The sequence below is a fragment of the Miscanthus floridulus genome, chromosome 7 (assembly GCF_019320115.1).
Source record: "Miscanthus floridulus cultivar M001 chromosome 7, ASM1932011v1, whole genome shotgun sequence".
NCBI lineage: Eukaryota > Viridiplantae > Streptophyta > Magnoliopsida > Poales > Poaceae > Miscanthus > Miscanthus floridulus.
In genome coordinates, this window is record NC_089586.1 from 9,631,377 (window position 1) to 9,644,476 (window position 13,100).

At 42.1% G+C, this 13,100-nt stretch overlaps 1 protein-coding gene across 1 annotated transcript; it reads right to left on the minus strand.

The window, feature by feature from the left end:
• Window positions 1-1,854: 1,854 nt before the first annotated feature.
• On the minus strand, window positions 1,855-6,323 carry LOC136462519 (transcription factor HBP-1a-like). The gene is made up of 14 exons (XM_066461617.1): window positions 6,010-6,323; window positions 5,374-5,532; window positions 4,760-4,825; window positions 4,546-4,632; window positions 4,355-4,441; window positions 4,188-4,244; window positions 4,086-4,116; window positions 3,943-4,000; window positions 3,813-3,864; window positions 3,697-3,733; window positions 3,379-3,596; window positions 2,592-2,669; window positions 2,370-2,495; window positions 1,855-2,118 (listed from the first exon to the last, which is right to left on the minus strand). Exons 2-14 carry the CDS (start codon window positions 5,425-5,427, stop codon window positions 2,017-2,019), a joined length of 1,053 nt encoding a protein of 350 aa, XP_066317714.1. The 5' UTR covers window positions 5,428-5,532; window positions 6,010-6,323; the 3' UTR covers window positions 1,855-2,016.
• Between the last annotated feature and the right edge of the window lie 6,777 nt (window positions 6,324-13,100).

The following is a 13,100-nucleotide window of genomic DNA, read 5'->3' on the forward strand; positions in this document are numbered from 1 at the left end:
AGAGGAGATGCCAGCGTCGATCTAGTGACCGGACGCTAGATCTGAATGCACCGAACGCTGACTGCCTGCGTTCGGTCACGCTGACTTGGCGGTACAGTAGCTAGGGTATACCACCGGATGCTGGGCTGTGTCCGGTCAAAGAAAAACGGATTTGGACCCTTCCTGTACTCGACCGGACACTGTGGCTCCAGCGTCCGGTCAGTTTTGCCGGAGCGTCCGGTCAGCTTCGTAGCCGCTGAAATCTGACGAACAACGTTTGAAGCTAGTGACGCGTGGCGTCCATCGGGCGACCGGACGCTGAGGGCCAGCGTCCGGTCATTCTGACCAGAGCGTCCGGTCAGCCCGCGTTGTGCCCAGTGAAGGGGTACAACGGCTCTAATTGTTGGGGCTTCTATTTAAAGCCCCATGGCCGGCTCAAGCTCTAACTCTTGCATATTTTTCATTGATATAGCAACCTTATGAGCTTAGCCAAAGCCCTCCCACTCATCTTCATCATTGATCCATCATCATTGTGAGATTGGGAGAGAATCCAAGTGCATTGCTTGAGTGATTGCATCTAGAGGCACTTGGTATTCGTGTTGCGCTGCGGATTTCGCTTGTTACTCTTGGTGGTTGCCACCACCTAGACGGCTCGGTGCAGCGGTGGAGGATCGGCACGAGTTGGTGATTGTTCGTGTCCGCCTTCAGTGATTGTGAGGGGGAGTTGTACCTTTCCCGGCGGAGTGCCAAAAGGTAACTCTAGTAAATTGCTCGTGTCATTGAGTTACCTCATTTATGGGTAGGTTCTTGCGGTGTCCAATCGTGTGGACGAGGCTTGTGAAACACCTCTTAGCCACCGAACCACCAAGTGTTGGTCGACACAACGGGGACTAGCGTGTTAGCAAGCACGTGAACCTCGGGAGAAAAATCGGTTCTCTTGTCATTTGCATTCTCCTGGTGATTGGCTTAATCTTCATCTTGTGATTGGTTTATTCCCTACACGGCGGTATAATCACCCTACTCACTTATTTACATTCTTGCAAACTAGTTGATACAAGCTCTTTAGTGTAATTAGAATTGAGAGCTTGCTTTATTATTTACATTCATCTAATTGAGCTCTTTAGAGTAGCAAGATTGAGAGCTCTTAGTGAGTAGTTACATAGCAAGTTTGGGTGCCTAAGTAATCATTGCAACTAGAATTGTTGGATATGTGGCTTGCAACCCTTGTAGAGCTAGAGCAAGTTTGCATTACGCTATTTGTCATACTAATCAAATTGCTCTAGTTGATTTGTAGATTTTTAAATAGGCTATTCACCCCCCTCTAGCCATATTAGGATCTTTCACCGGGGCTCGAACTCCGGTCGGCAGGCTGAGGCCTTAAGCCTCGCCGTCTGACCAGCCGAGCCGAAGCTTGTAGAAGAGGGGGTACGCGTTCGCGCAGCCCCTGCCAATCGATAAGATAATTTTTTTTAATATAATATAAGAAACCTAATTTCTTATTCTTACTAACCTAGGCCTTATTTAACAGCCGGCAAATGTATGTACATTCTTTGGGGACAGAATGTAACGAAAAATACTGCTGAGAAGTTTTTTACTCCACAAGAAATTGAACAAAAAGCTGCCAAATTGACCTTAGGGGACGAATGCAACGAAACATGTGTATGTCATATGGCAGCTTTTCTCTTGGTCTGGATGATGGTAAGCAATTGAGAACACTGGATGGGCAAAATTCTTTATGGGTCGACCGAACCTATGGACATGGATGCCCAATTGCCCATGGAGGATGCAGGCAATTGGTGTACTACCATGCACTTGCGCACAGAGCTGCTTTCTTGTTTTGGTTTCTACAAATCAAGCTGTAGTCCATCTCGAACATCATCAAGTGACTCACTTTCCAATTATATACATACCGTCAGAGACATTAGCCAGTCGAGGAGGTAGAATTACATAAGCAATTCACTCTTTCCTATGTTGTGTTCGACAATGTTCAAGAAAATAAATAGCAATGTGCATTACAAGAATCCTGAGCTAAACGGGTCAAGATTGGGCATCAGAATCAGGTTGCTTCTTGTAGCTGCCGTCGCCGTCGTTCTTTTCATTCATATCAGGAATTGAATCACTGGTGGCCCCCAGCTTTTCCTGCAAACATCATACCAACACTGAACTGAGGCCAACAAATACTACAGAAAAAAAGAAACATCTGAAAAAAGTCACAATTAGCAATATGCACTAATTCAAGCGCAATGTGTGCCAACGGTATTGCCAATTTCTTATGAATATGTGTAGCAGTAACTGCATAATTCAGGAGGTGATCTAGCATAACTGAAAACCTGAGCTAGCATGACAGATAATATGAGATGACAATATCAAGAATAGAAAATGACTGATACCTTGAGGGAAGCATTCTGTGAAAGTAGCTGTTCGTACTCCTTTCTTATCCGCTCAAGCTCTGCCCTGAGAGAGGAGTTCTCCGACCTCAAAGCTTCAGCACGTTGCCCAAGCTCCTCACACTCAGCCTGGAATAACCGAATAAGATCACAAAAGCATTGAACGAAGGATCTTAGAAGATGAAATTCAGGTAGCAGGATGTCAGCATGAGCGTTGCACAATACCTGCTTGCGCAGCCGGGATCTGCGTGCTGATTCTCTATTAGACTGCTTTCGTTTTTGCTTCTTGAGTTCCCTTTCATCCTGAATATTGCCATGATACAAACACAATTTGCGGTAAACAGATTTTGCTATATTAATGTGCACACAAAGCACTTATATAAATAAAGTAGCATTGAAGCGTGGTATCCTTGTTACTATCTTATTTACCACACCCAAAGCACAATAAGATAGAATAAAACTTCTCAGAGCACTTCAGAAGATGGCAAGACTATAATTTCTCTTGTTTATAAGTTTAAAGGATGGTGTTTGAAACAAATACAAGAATTTTTTAGCTGGACATGGAAAATGGAAATGTTAGGGCATCAAATAGTTTCGCTCAGCAGTCATTATATTTTTCAAGAATAAAACGGGAAGAACTGTGTATGTTTGTATTAGGTTCGAAATAAATAAAACAGTGTTTACAAATTCACTCACTCAATGGACTATATGGATAAGGCAACAACTACAAAAGGACAGGTAAGACTAAGTTCTAACTGAAACTATGAGGTCCATCCGACTGCTTACACCACAAGATGTCCAGTGCTTTGGCTCCTGCCTGACTTCCTCATTATAGAAACTTATTATCTAGAACAACACTATCAGCACAGTCTACATAAAAAAAACAAAACCAGTATTCGGTTCTACGGAGCAAGAAATACTCTAGAAACACAATCACGGCATGCCAATCCTCAAAGATCAAAGATTTTAGTACATATAAAAGTTTAAGCAAACACATGCTAAAGGACCGTACCCATTGGTCTCCTCGAGCTGAACCAGCTGGTGCTTTGCCATGCATTGCAGGGACAGCTGCAGAACCTGGAGCTGCCCAGTAGTCCATTCCAATATTCAAGTTAGCTGTGGAGCTAGGGACTCCTCCAACCATTGCACCCGGTTGTACTGGAAGCATCGCCATGGTTTGGTTTAACATTCCTTGTGATGCCGAATAAGATATGCCATTCTGAGAATTGCCTGCATATTGACAGGATATACCCATCATCTTATGAAAACAGATATGCAATTCTATTGGTCTTTATCATTTGGAAAATAAAACAAGTCCTCAGATACCCACCATCTTCCTTTCCATCATTGTCCTTTGAGTGTGAATCCTGCAACAGCAAAATTATCAAGGAGTCTAAAAGAAGTGTTATGACAAGATAGAGATTGAGGATCACAGATCAATCTCACATTTTGAGAATTGGCATCACTTCCTTCACTCTCACTCTCACTTCCACTCTCACTGCAGGTAAAAAATTACAAGGTGATTAGGTTGTGGATGAACTCTAGAGATTTGTAATTTACACTGACAAATAAAAACCTGTGGGAGGTAATCCCATTGGCAGATGGAGCAGATGTTCTGCCAGGCTCACTTTTCCCTGAAATTATTACCAGAAGTCTAATTTTAATTTCCATACTCCGATTGACTTTGATAATGAACTGTTGACCTTGGAAAACACTCACCATTCATTTCTGGAACACTTGGCGCAGCTCCCTGAAAGATATATTTCAGGATTACATGAAATGGTGATGACCAAAAGGGAATAGAAACAGTTGATTACTTACAGGAGTTTCAGCATGTCCATTTGTTGGCATAGGATAATGACTAAATGGATGCATAGTCTGCCAATAATTTATTCATCATGCAAAAATATGTCAGCCACGCAGGATAAAAGGGTGTGTGTACATTAGCTTGCATGTAGGTTAAATTTGTTAGGCATAAAAGTGCATACAGGAGGTGTAGAGGGATGGGCATATACTGTTCCAGGTGGATACATCACATAAGGTGGTGGTGGCGTCCCGTAAGGTGGCACCATGGGCTGCAATTAAGGGGCATTGGTTTTGATTTACATATGAAAATCACATGCTCTTGCAATATAACACGTATAAATACAGATTGACATTAACAGTAGTAAGGGGGCACCTGAGCTCCCCACATGTATGGATGGGCCTGTGGATTTGCAGCAACCGTAGGGGGGAAGAACCCATGTGGTGGAATTGCTGAGTAGGCCTACCAATAACTTTAACAAGTAAGAGATAAAGCCATAAAGGAAAGGAGAAATGCTTGATAAAAATAGAAGGTAAATGGAAAACGTTTCTTTCTTAATAAGCAAGGGCATATTTTTATATGGAATAACCTGAAAGCTAGGCCATTCAGGGTAAACTGAAGCTGTTCCACTGGATGTGGTAGCTGGAGGTTGATCCTGAAAATAGGGAGTAAGAAACATAAGAAACAAAAACATCAAGTTTTGTCACAATAGAAAAAAGCAGAAATGTGTTTTGTCCTAGATGGATATTTCCTTCTGTCAATGGAAAGAACTGGCCTATGTAAGTAAAACAGAATTAGGCAGAAGGTGACATTCAAATGCTGCTCAAACCTATGTATGCATTGTGCACTTCAACTTTAATAGCAAGATTTCATCAGCCTTAAAAGCACCAATTTGATTTGAAATAGTACTTGAGCCACATAATCTGAGAAAGGCAGACTGTATTTCTATCCTTTATTAGTCCATGAAAGCATCAGTTCATATCATGTCATACTTATTCGGCACGCTTCCTAATTTGGCCGCAGCAAAATCACAAGTATTCCAAAAAAGATGTCATTATAACCAGTAATTAAGTACCCTAAGGTTATTGCACTAGTAGGAAAAAAATGACCATTATCTCTTTAGGCAAATAACAGGAGCACAGTTAAGCACTGACAATGCCATTTATTAAATATGTAAAAGTGTGTTATCACTGTTTCAAGTACTTGTTCTGATGCCTTTGAAGCCTTGGAGGGTGTGCTAGGGTCATTGCTTCCCATCGGTTGACCAACAATGCTTGTGGCCAATCAGGTTCCCCAATCACTCAATTGCCACCCAAAATACCAACAACTGAAGACTGAGGTCTTGAACAGGTGCAAGGCTTCCTGTTGAACCCAAGAGAAACAAACATTGAGAGGCAAGATTAAAAAAACATCTATTAACAAGAAAAAGGCACTCTGTCTTCGTTTGGAATCTCAAGGTGTATTCCATCTCGTTAGGACGAGTTATGCCCTTTATTATCCAACAAATAATGACTCCTGCGTTTTCGAGAGGTTAAAAATGTCTTTATCCAACAATTACCCTATGTCATTATGTGATATAACATCATAATTGTAAACAGGCATGCTTCAACACGAATCTATTCTAACAAAAATCAAGCACTAATAATGTAGAAGTAGTATTAAATTGTCCGCCAAAGCCCCGTCCAAATAAAACGAAAAAAATTAAGTTCCGATGGACAGCAGCAGGAAACCGCAACACCAAATTCGCAATGACCAGTGTTGGTAGCATATAATTGCGTAGATGGAATGCAGGGAAAGCGTGAGATAATCCAGAAGAGCGGGGGGTCACAGCGCACGTACTCGTCTCACCAGTCCCGGGCACGCGCACGCCCCCACGGGGAGACGACGCGGGCGAGGACCGCAGCAGGCCCCCACGTCTCGCGGCCGCACGCGGCGAGGCCACCGGAAAATGCAGCGGCGGGCGAGCGCGAAGGCGGCCGGGGCGGAGGAGGCGGAGGCGGAATCCTTCCTTCGTCGACGACGAGAGGTCAGAGGAGGAAGGAGATGGCGTGGCGTGGCGTGGACCGGGTCCTCGGTGGACCGTATGGGCCGCCGCCTCCAACCGAAGCGGGCGTGGGGCCCACGAAGGGAGCCGGCGATGATGATTGGAGCATGGGCCTTTCGTGACCCAGCCTGTGCGCGCCCGCGATGATTTTTGATTGGTATAGGTGGATGGATAGATAGGCCTGGCCCACCTGGAGCGACGCAGCAAGCGACCGCCATCTTTGCAGCTGGGCCGTATCTTCTAGAATATTTCAAAGACAAATTTAGTGAAAGTGCGAAATTACGCATGTGCCTCTCCTATATCCTTCTTCTCATGTGCTATAACTCAAGAACGATCTAGAATGTTTTCTTCAAAGTAGAACATGGGATGAGTTGATTTTCCAAAGGTGCAATGCTTTTTATTGATGGGGTCCATCTAAAAAGATACCCTGAACTCTATGATTACATGATTTTGGGACAAGATTTGAACTACAGGATTACATGTTTTATAGGACGGATGGAGTATCTAAACATATTATTATATCTAGATGCATAGCAAAATGGATGTATCAAAAAACGTCAAAGCGATTTATAATTTAGAAAGGAGGGAGTAGTTATTATATGTAAATTATTTTCGGTAGGGATAAAAAAATGTGTGGTGTGGACCTTTTGATTTTTCCTCATAAAAAGAGAAGCAAAAAATGTATTAGTACGAGCTTACCCTTGCCCTTTTATTTTTTTATTATATCCTCTCACGGAGTCACGGTCATATGACAGTTGCTAAATGAAAATGTAGTTATGTGCTTTTCTTGTTATATAATGGCTAGCTCTACTAGGATCAGATGCCATGTAGGGAAGAGAGAGGTCAAAAATCTTTAAGCTAGCGTGTGGAGAAGAGCTAGACTCCTTGCGCAACTCGATGGGCGAAAGAATTACCAATTCTCTCTCTAGCATATTTTCTATGTCTCTTATTATTTGGCATTCTTCTTTCCCGAGAAGTCAAACATATTTAACTTTGACTAAGTATAAAAATATTAATATTTATAGTATATAATTAGTATTATTAGAAAGATCGTTGATGTCTTATTTGGATGCATATGTATTCATTCCAATCGACATGTGTTGGAGTGGAATGGAATGAAATTTAGTTTAATTCCACTCCAATCCACTCCAACATATATGGATTGGAGATGAATACATGCGTATCAAACAAGGCCTGAATCTATTTTCATAATAAATTTATTGAAGATATAATTGTTGCTAATATTTTTTATAAATTTAGTCAAACTTAAAATTTTTGATCAGCATCGATCCCACGGAGACAGAGACGGAGGGAGAAGAGGATATATCTTACACGTGGAGTGAAGATGATAACAGTTGCTAAACAAACTTGTCATGTTGTGCTTTGGTTTAATCTTTTGAGATGATAATACTCGAGTACCATCGGATTCAAGGTACGAGTTTCGGAACGTCCAATTCAATAGTAAGGGATGAAAACGGAAGGCGAGGGAACCCATTCACACATTTCATCAGTTTGTCAGTGTCAGCTCGCAGATTTGCCGCACTGCATACATACATCAATGAACGAATGAATGGGCAATCAACATCATCTCATTCAGTGGCTGCATTGACCATTGCCAAGCAAGCGCATTCAACATGTCCAGCGGTAGCTCGTTAGTCAAACGTTCGGTTTTCAATAATCTACAGCTACTAGTAGTGGTACAAGGGGTCTGAATCGCCTCGAGATCAAGGTAAACTGAAGCTGTTCCACTGGATGTGGTAGCTGGAGGTTGATCCTGAAAATAGGGAGGTAAGAAACATATTGACTAGAATATGATTGCGCAAGGAAATTACTCAATGATCCCGCGCAGAACGTAGTCGAACGTGTTGAAGTAGATGTTGCAGATCACCAAGCGGTCGCGTGTAGACGCTGCCCAAAAACCTGATTGTCGCCCCGTGCAGGAATCTCGCGGCAGTGGTTTCGGAGATCCCGCTCTCTTCAAGTCCGGTGCATGCCGAACTCAAAGGTCGACGAGGCGCAGCAGCGAGAAGCTTAGCACAGCGAGTGGGAAGGTGAGCGTGTGAATGCGTGCCCTTCAACCAGGACGTCTCCTGGTTTTATAGGCCTTCATAGTGCATCAATCCCCCTCGTCAAGCAGTAAAAACTGCCCAATTTAATGACAGAAAATGCTACAATCAAATAGCAGAAACTGACACACCTTATTACTGTTTAAAACGGCAGTTTCAATCACATTGAAGCGCCATTACGCTCAGCATAAAAAATAGAAACTGCATAAATAATAGCCTGCTGTACATGTACGCGTCGCGCTCGTCGCAAGTCACAAGTCACGCAATTTTTCACGCAAAAAATGTGCGCAAGGTACGTGTGCGTGTAGCAACAGTCTCCTTCTCTCTCATTTTCACCTATTTTGCATAGAGAGGAGACTCCCATATTTAAGCAAGGCAACCTCTCCTTGAATTAGCAATATAGGACTATAGGTTGTGCATGCTTTGGAATTTTTCAGATTAGGCCAAATATGGGCCTAAATCCAACAATCCCCCACCAATTCCAAAGCTGTTGTACTGAACATTCTTTATATATACCAGATTTTCAGTATAAGTCCCGTACGGGTTGGACTTACACCTAGATCAACCAGGTCCATCTTCCAGCAGCTTGTGAATGGACTAAGCCTTGAATTCATAGCTTTTTGCTGTCAGATTTATCTTGAAGATCCAACTGGTACTAGGTTGCAAGAACGCCAAGTCCAAATAGAGCTTTTAAAGGTCTTGCTCCTCGATCTTCTCATGAGCTTTCCAAAGAGTACCCTGCTCTCATGAACTGCGACCTAACAGTTTAGCTCACATAGGTGTATTCATTTTAGGTATCCTGTAGGATGATACCTTTTCCCTCGGTAGACACTAGAATACATTAAGGCATAATAGCCAGCCTTCCATACAGAAGAGAGTATATTTCATGGAACATTGGTAGTTTTAATTTTTTTAACAGTCTGTACTCCCTGTTACAACATTAACTTGTTTTTCTCATTTTCCAAATCAGGGATCTCCTATCAAAGGAAATGAGTTGCCATTACTTTGCAACTAAATGGGTCTCAACCCCATGTCCATGTTTGCAACAGAAATCGTTGTCCGTGCAAGCCCTTTTGCAAAGGGATCTGCTAGATTTTTCTCACTACGAATATAATTCACAGCAATTACTCCGGAGTTTTTCAGCTTTCTAACAGATTTAAGCCTCCGCTTCACATGTCTCGAGGACTTCGAATTATCCTTAGTACTCGTAACTTTGATCAATACCGTTTGGTTGTCACAGTACATAAGGATTGCCGAAACTGGTTTCTCTACCAGTGGCAAGTTCATGAGTAGCTCTCTTAGCCACTTGGCCTCAACAGTAGCCGTGTCAAGTGCTACAAGCTCAGCTTCCATGGTCGACCGTGTCAAAATGGTCTGTTTACATGACCTCCATGTAACTGCAGCACCTGCTAGTGTAAACACATAGCCACTCGTGGCTTTAATTGCATCTGCATCAGAAATCCAGTTGGAATCACTATATCCTTTCAATACAGATGGATAACCAGTATAGTGAATTCCATATTCGATTGTACCTCTCAGGTAACGTAGCACTCTCTCTAGTGCATCCCAATGATCCTTCCCTAGATTGGAAGTAAAACGACTTAATTTGCTCACAGCAAAAGATATATCAGGACGTGTTGCACCAGCGAGATACAAGAGGGACCCAATTATTTGTGAATATCTCAAATGGTCCAACCCTTTGCCTTTATTTGTCCTTAGCTTTACACTAGCATCATAGGGCGTAGGGGATACTTTGGCATTCTCAAAGCCAAAGCGACACAGTATTTTTTCCACATAATGAGATTGATTTAGAATAATCTCATTCTCATTTTTTATCGACTTAATATTCAGGATAACACTTGCTTCACCCAAATCCTTCATGTCGAAGCATGAAGATAAGAATGATTTGACCTCGTCAATCACGACAGTGTTAGTCCCAAATATGAGTATATCATCCACATACAAGCACAAGATCACTGTTTGACCCCCACCATGGCGATAGTATACACACTTATCTGCTTCGTTTACAACAAAACCAGCAGAGGTTAAGGTTTGATCAAATTTTTCAAGCCATTGTTTGGGTGCTTATTTTAGGCCATATAATGATTTTAACAATCTACAAACTTTACCCTCCTGTCCCTTAGCCACAAAACCATCAGGTTGCTCCATATAGATTTCTTCCTCCAACGCTCCATTAAGAAAAGCTGTCTTTACATCCATTTGATGAATGTGTAGACCATAGGAAGCAGCTAATGCAATGAGCACCCTAATGGTGGTTAACCTGGCCACAGGTGAATAGGTGTCAAAATAATCTTCACCTTCTTTCTGGGTAAAGCCTTTGGCCACAAGCCTCGCTTTATATTTTTCAATCGTGCCATCTGGTCTCATCTTTTTCTTGAAAATCCACTTACATCCAATAGGTTTGCACCCAACAGGACGTTCAGTGATTTCCCAAGTCTCATTTGTCATGATGGAGTCCATCTCGCTACGGACTGCCTCTTTCCAATAGTCAGCATCCGAAGACGCATAAGCATCAGCCAGAGTCGTAGGCACGTCATCCACAAGGTATACAATAAAGTCATCTCCAAAAGATTTCTGAACCTTTTGTCTCTTACTCCTGCGCGGAGTGATGTCTTAATTGTTATCCTCCTCGTTATTCTCTCGCAGAGGTATGTTCTCAACTTGTTCAGAGTTAGGAATGGCTGCATCCATATTTTCTAAAGTATTGCTACTCGGTCTCATAGGAAAGATATCATCAAAGAAAGTAACATCCTTAGACTCTATTATTGTATCTACTATAATCTCTGGAGTATCGGATTTAACTACCAAGAATCTATAGGCAGGACTATTATGAGTGTATCCTATAAAAATGCAATCGACTGTTTTTGGCCCAAGTTTCCTTTTCTTTGGCTCTGGAATGTTGACTTTCGCCAAACATCCCCACATTCGCAGAAAGTTGACATTGGGTTTTCTGCCCCTCCATGCCTCGTATGGAGTTATGTCACTTCTCTTGGTGATAACTCTATTGAGCACAAAATTTACAGTCAAGATTGCTTCCCCCCACCACATCTTTGGCATACCGGCACTCTCTAATAAGGCGTTCACCAAATCTGTAAGTGACCGGTTTTTCCTCTTAGCTACACCATTTGATTGTGGTGAATAGGGTGGTGTAAATTCATGGATAATCCCATGCTCAGAACAGAAATTAGAAAAATCATTAGAGATATACTCTCCTCCCCGATCATCTCTAAGTCTCTTAATCTTCTTTTCTAACTGGTTCTCAACCTCTGCCTTATATATTCTAAAATAGTTCATCGCTTCATCCTTAGACTTCAGCAAGTAAACATAACAGTAACGTGTTGCATTATCAATAAAAGTAAGAAAATACTTTTTTCCTCCTTTAGTCAAAACACCATTCATCTCACATAAATCAGAATGGATCAAATCTAGTGGTGCCAGATTCTTCTCAGACTCTAATGCCTGAAAAGGTTTTAGAGGTTGTTTTGCTTGCACACAAGTTTGGCACTTAGAATTCTTGACTATATCACATTTAGGAATTAACTCAGATCTAGACATTCTAGCAATTGTATAAAAACCAACATGACAGAACCTCAAATGCCATACATCAGTAGAATTTTTATTCAAACCAGTAGTAATATTCAAACTATAACAAGAATCCATAGTACTTAGATGGAACAAGCCTCCGCTGTCATAGCCTTTTCCTATAAAAGCCCCAAATTTAGACACTACAACTTTATTCGACTCGAATACTAGCTTATAACCACTCCTACATAGGAGAGACCCACTCAGCAGGTTCTTGTTTATCGCAGGTGCTTGCTGGACATTCTTCAATTGGATGGTTTTCCCTGAAGTGAGCTTCAGATCTACCGTACCAACACCAAGAACAGAAGCACGCATTCCGTTTCCCATTAAGACGCTGGAAGTCCCTGCTGCCTGATATGAAGAAAACAAGGAAGCATCAAAACATACGTGAACATTTGCACCAGTATCAACCCACCAGTCGATAGACTGAAATGCAGAATAATAAACAGGAGATTTACCGTACCCTCCTGAAGTCGAGGCCTCGCCAATGGTCACATTAGTGAACTTTTTGCTCAGTTCAGTGGTCCTGTCCTTGCGGTCAGGACAATCCTTGGCAAAGTGACCAGGATTACCGCACACAAAACAGGTGAGATTCTTCAGATCCTTCTTCTCTGTTTTCTTCTCTGTTTTCTTCTTTTTAAAGCTAGTAACCTTATTCGTCTTGGGACCCTTCTTCTTGTTAAATTGTTTCTTATTTTGAACAAAATTGGCACTGTTCTACACGTTCTTCACCTGCACATCTTTTGCCCTTGCCTTCTCTTCCACATCAAGAGCTGTAATGAGATCTTCAATATAAATCTCTTCTCTTTTGTGCTTCAGAGCTGTAGCAAAATCACGCCACTCTGTAGGAAGTTTAGCAACAATCACTGCTGCAACAAACTTTGGAGGTAAGCACATCCCAAATGTGCAATCTCGCCAACTAGAAGCTGGAGGTCGTGTGCTTGTGTTACAATTGATTTAGCACTGTCCATGCTGAAATCAAAGAACTTTTCGCATACATACAGCCAGCGACCGGCTTCGGCTTCTGCATATTTTTGCTCCAAATCCTTCCACAACATGGTGGCTGATGAGTAATTCATATACACATCATAGAGTTGATCCGCCAAAATGGTGAGGATGCAGCCTAATGCGGTGTTATTCGCATTCTCAAACTACATGGTCTGTTCCTCTGTGATGGGAAACACAGGGTATATCACCCACCACAGCCCCAATGACAT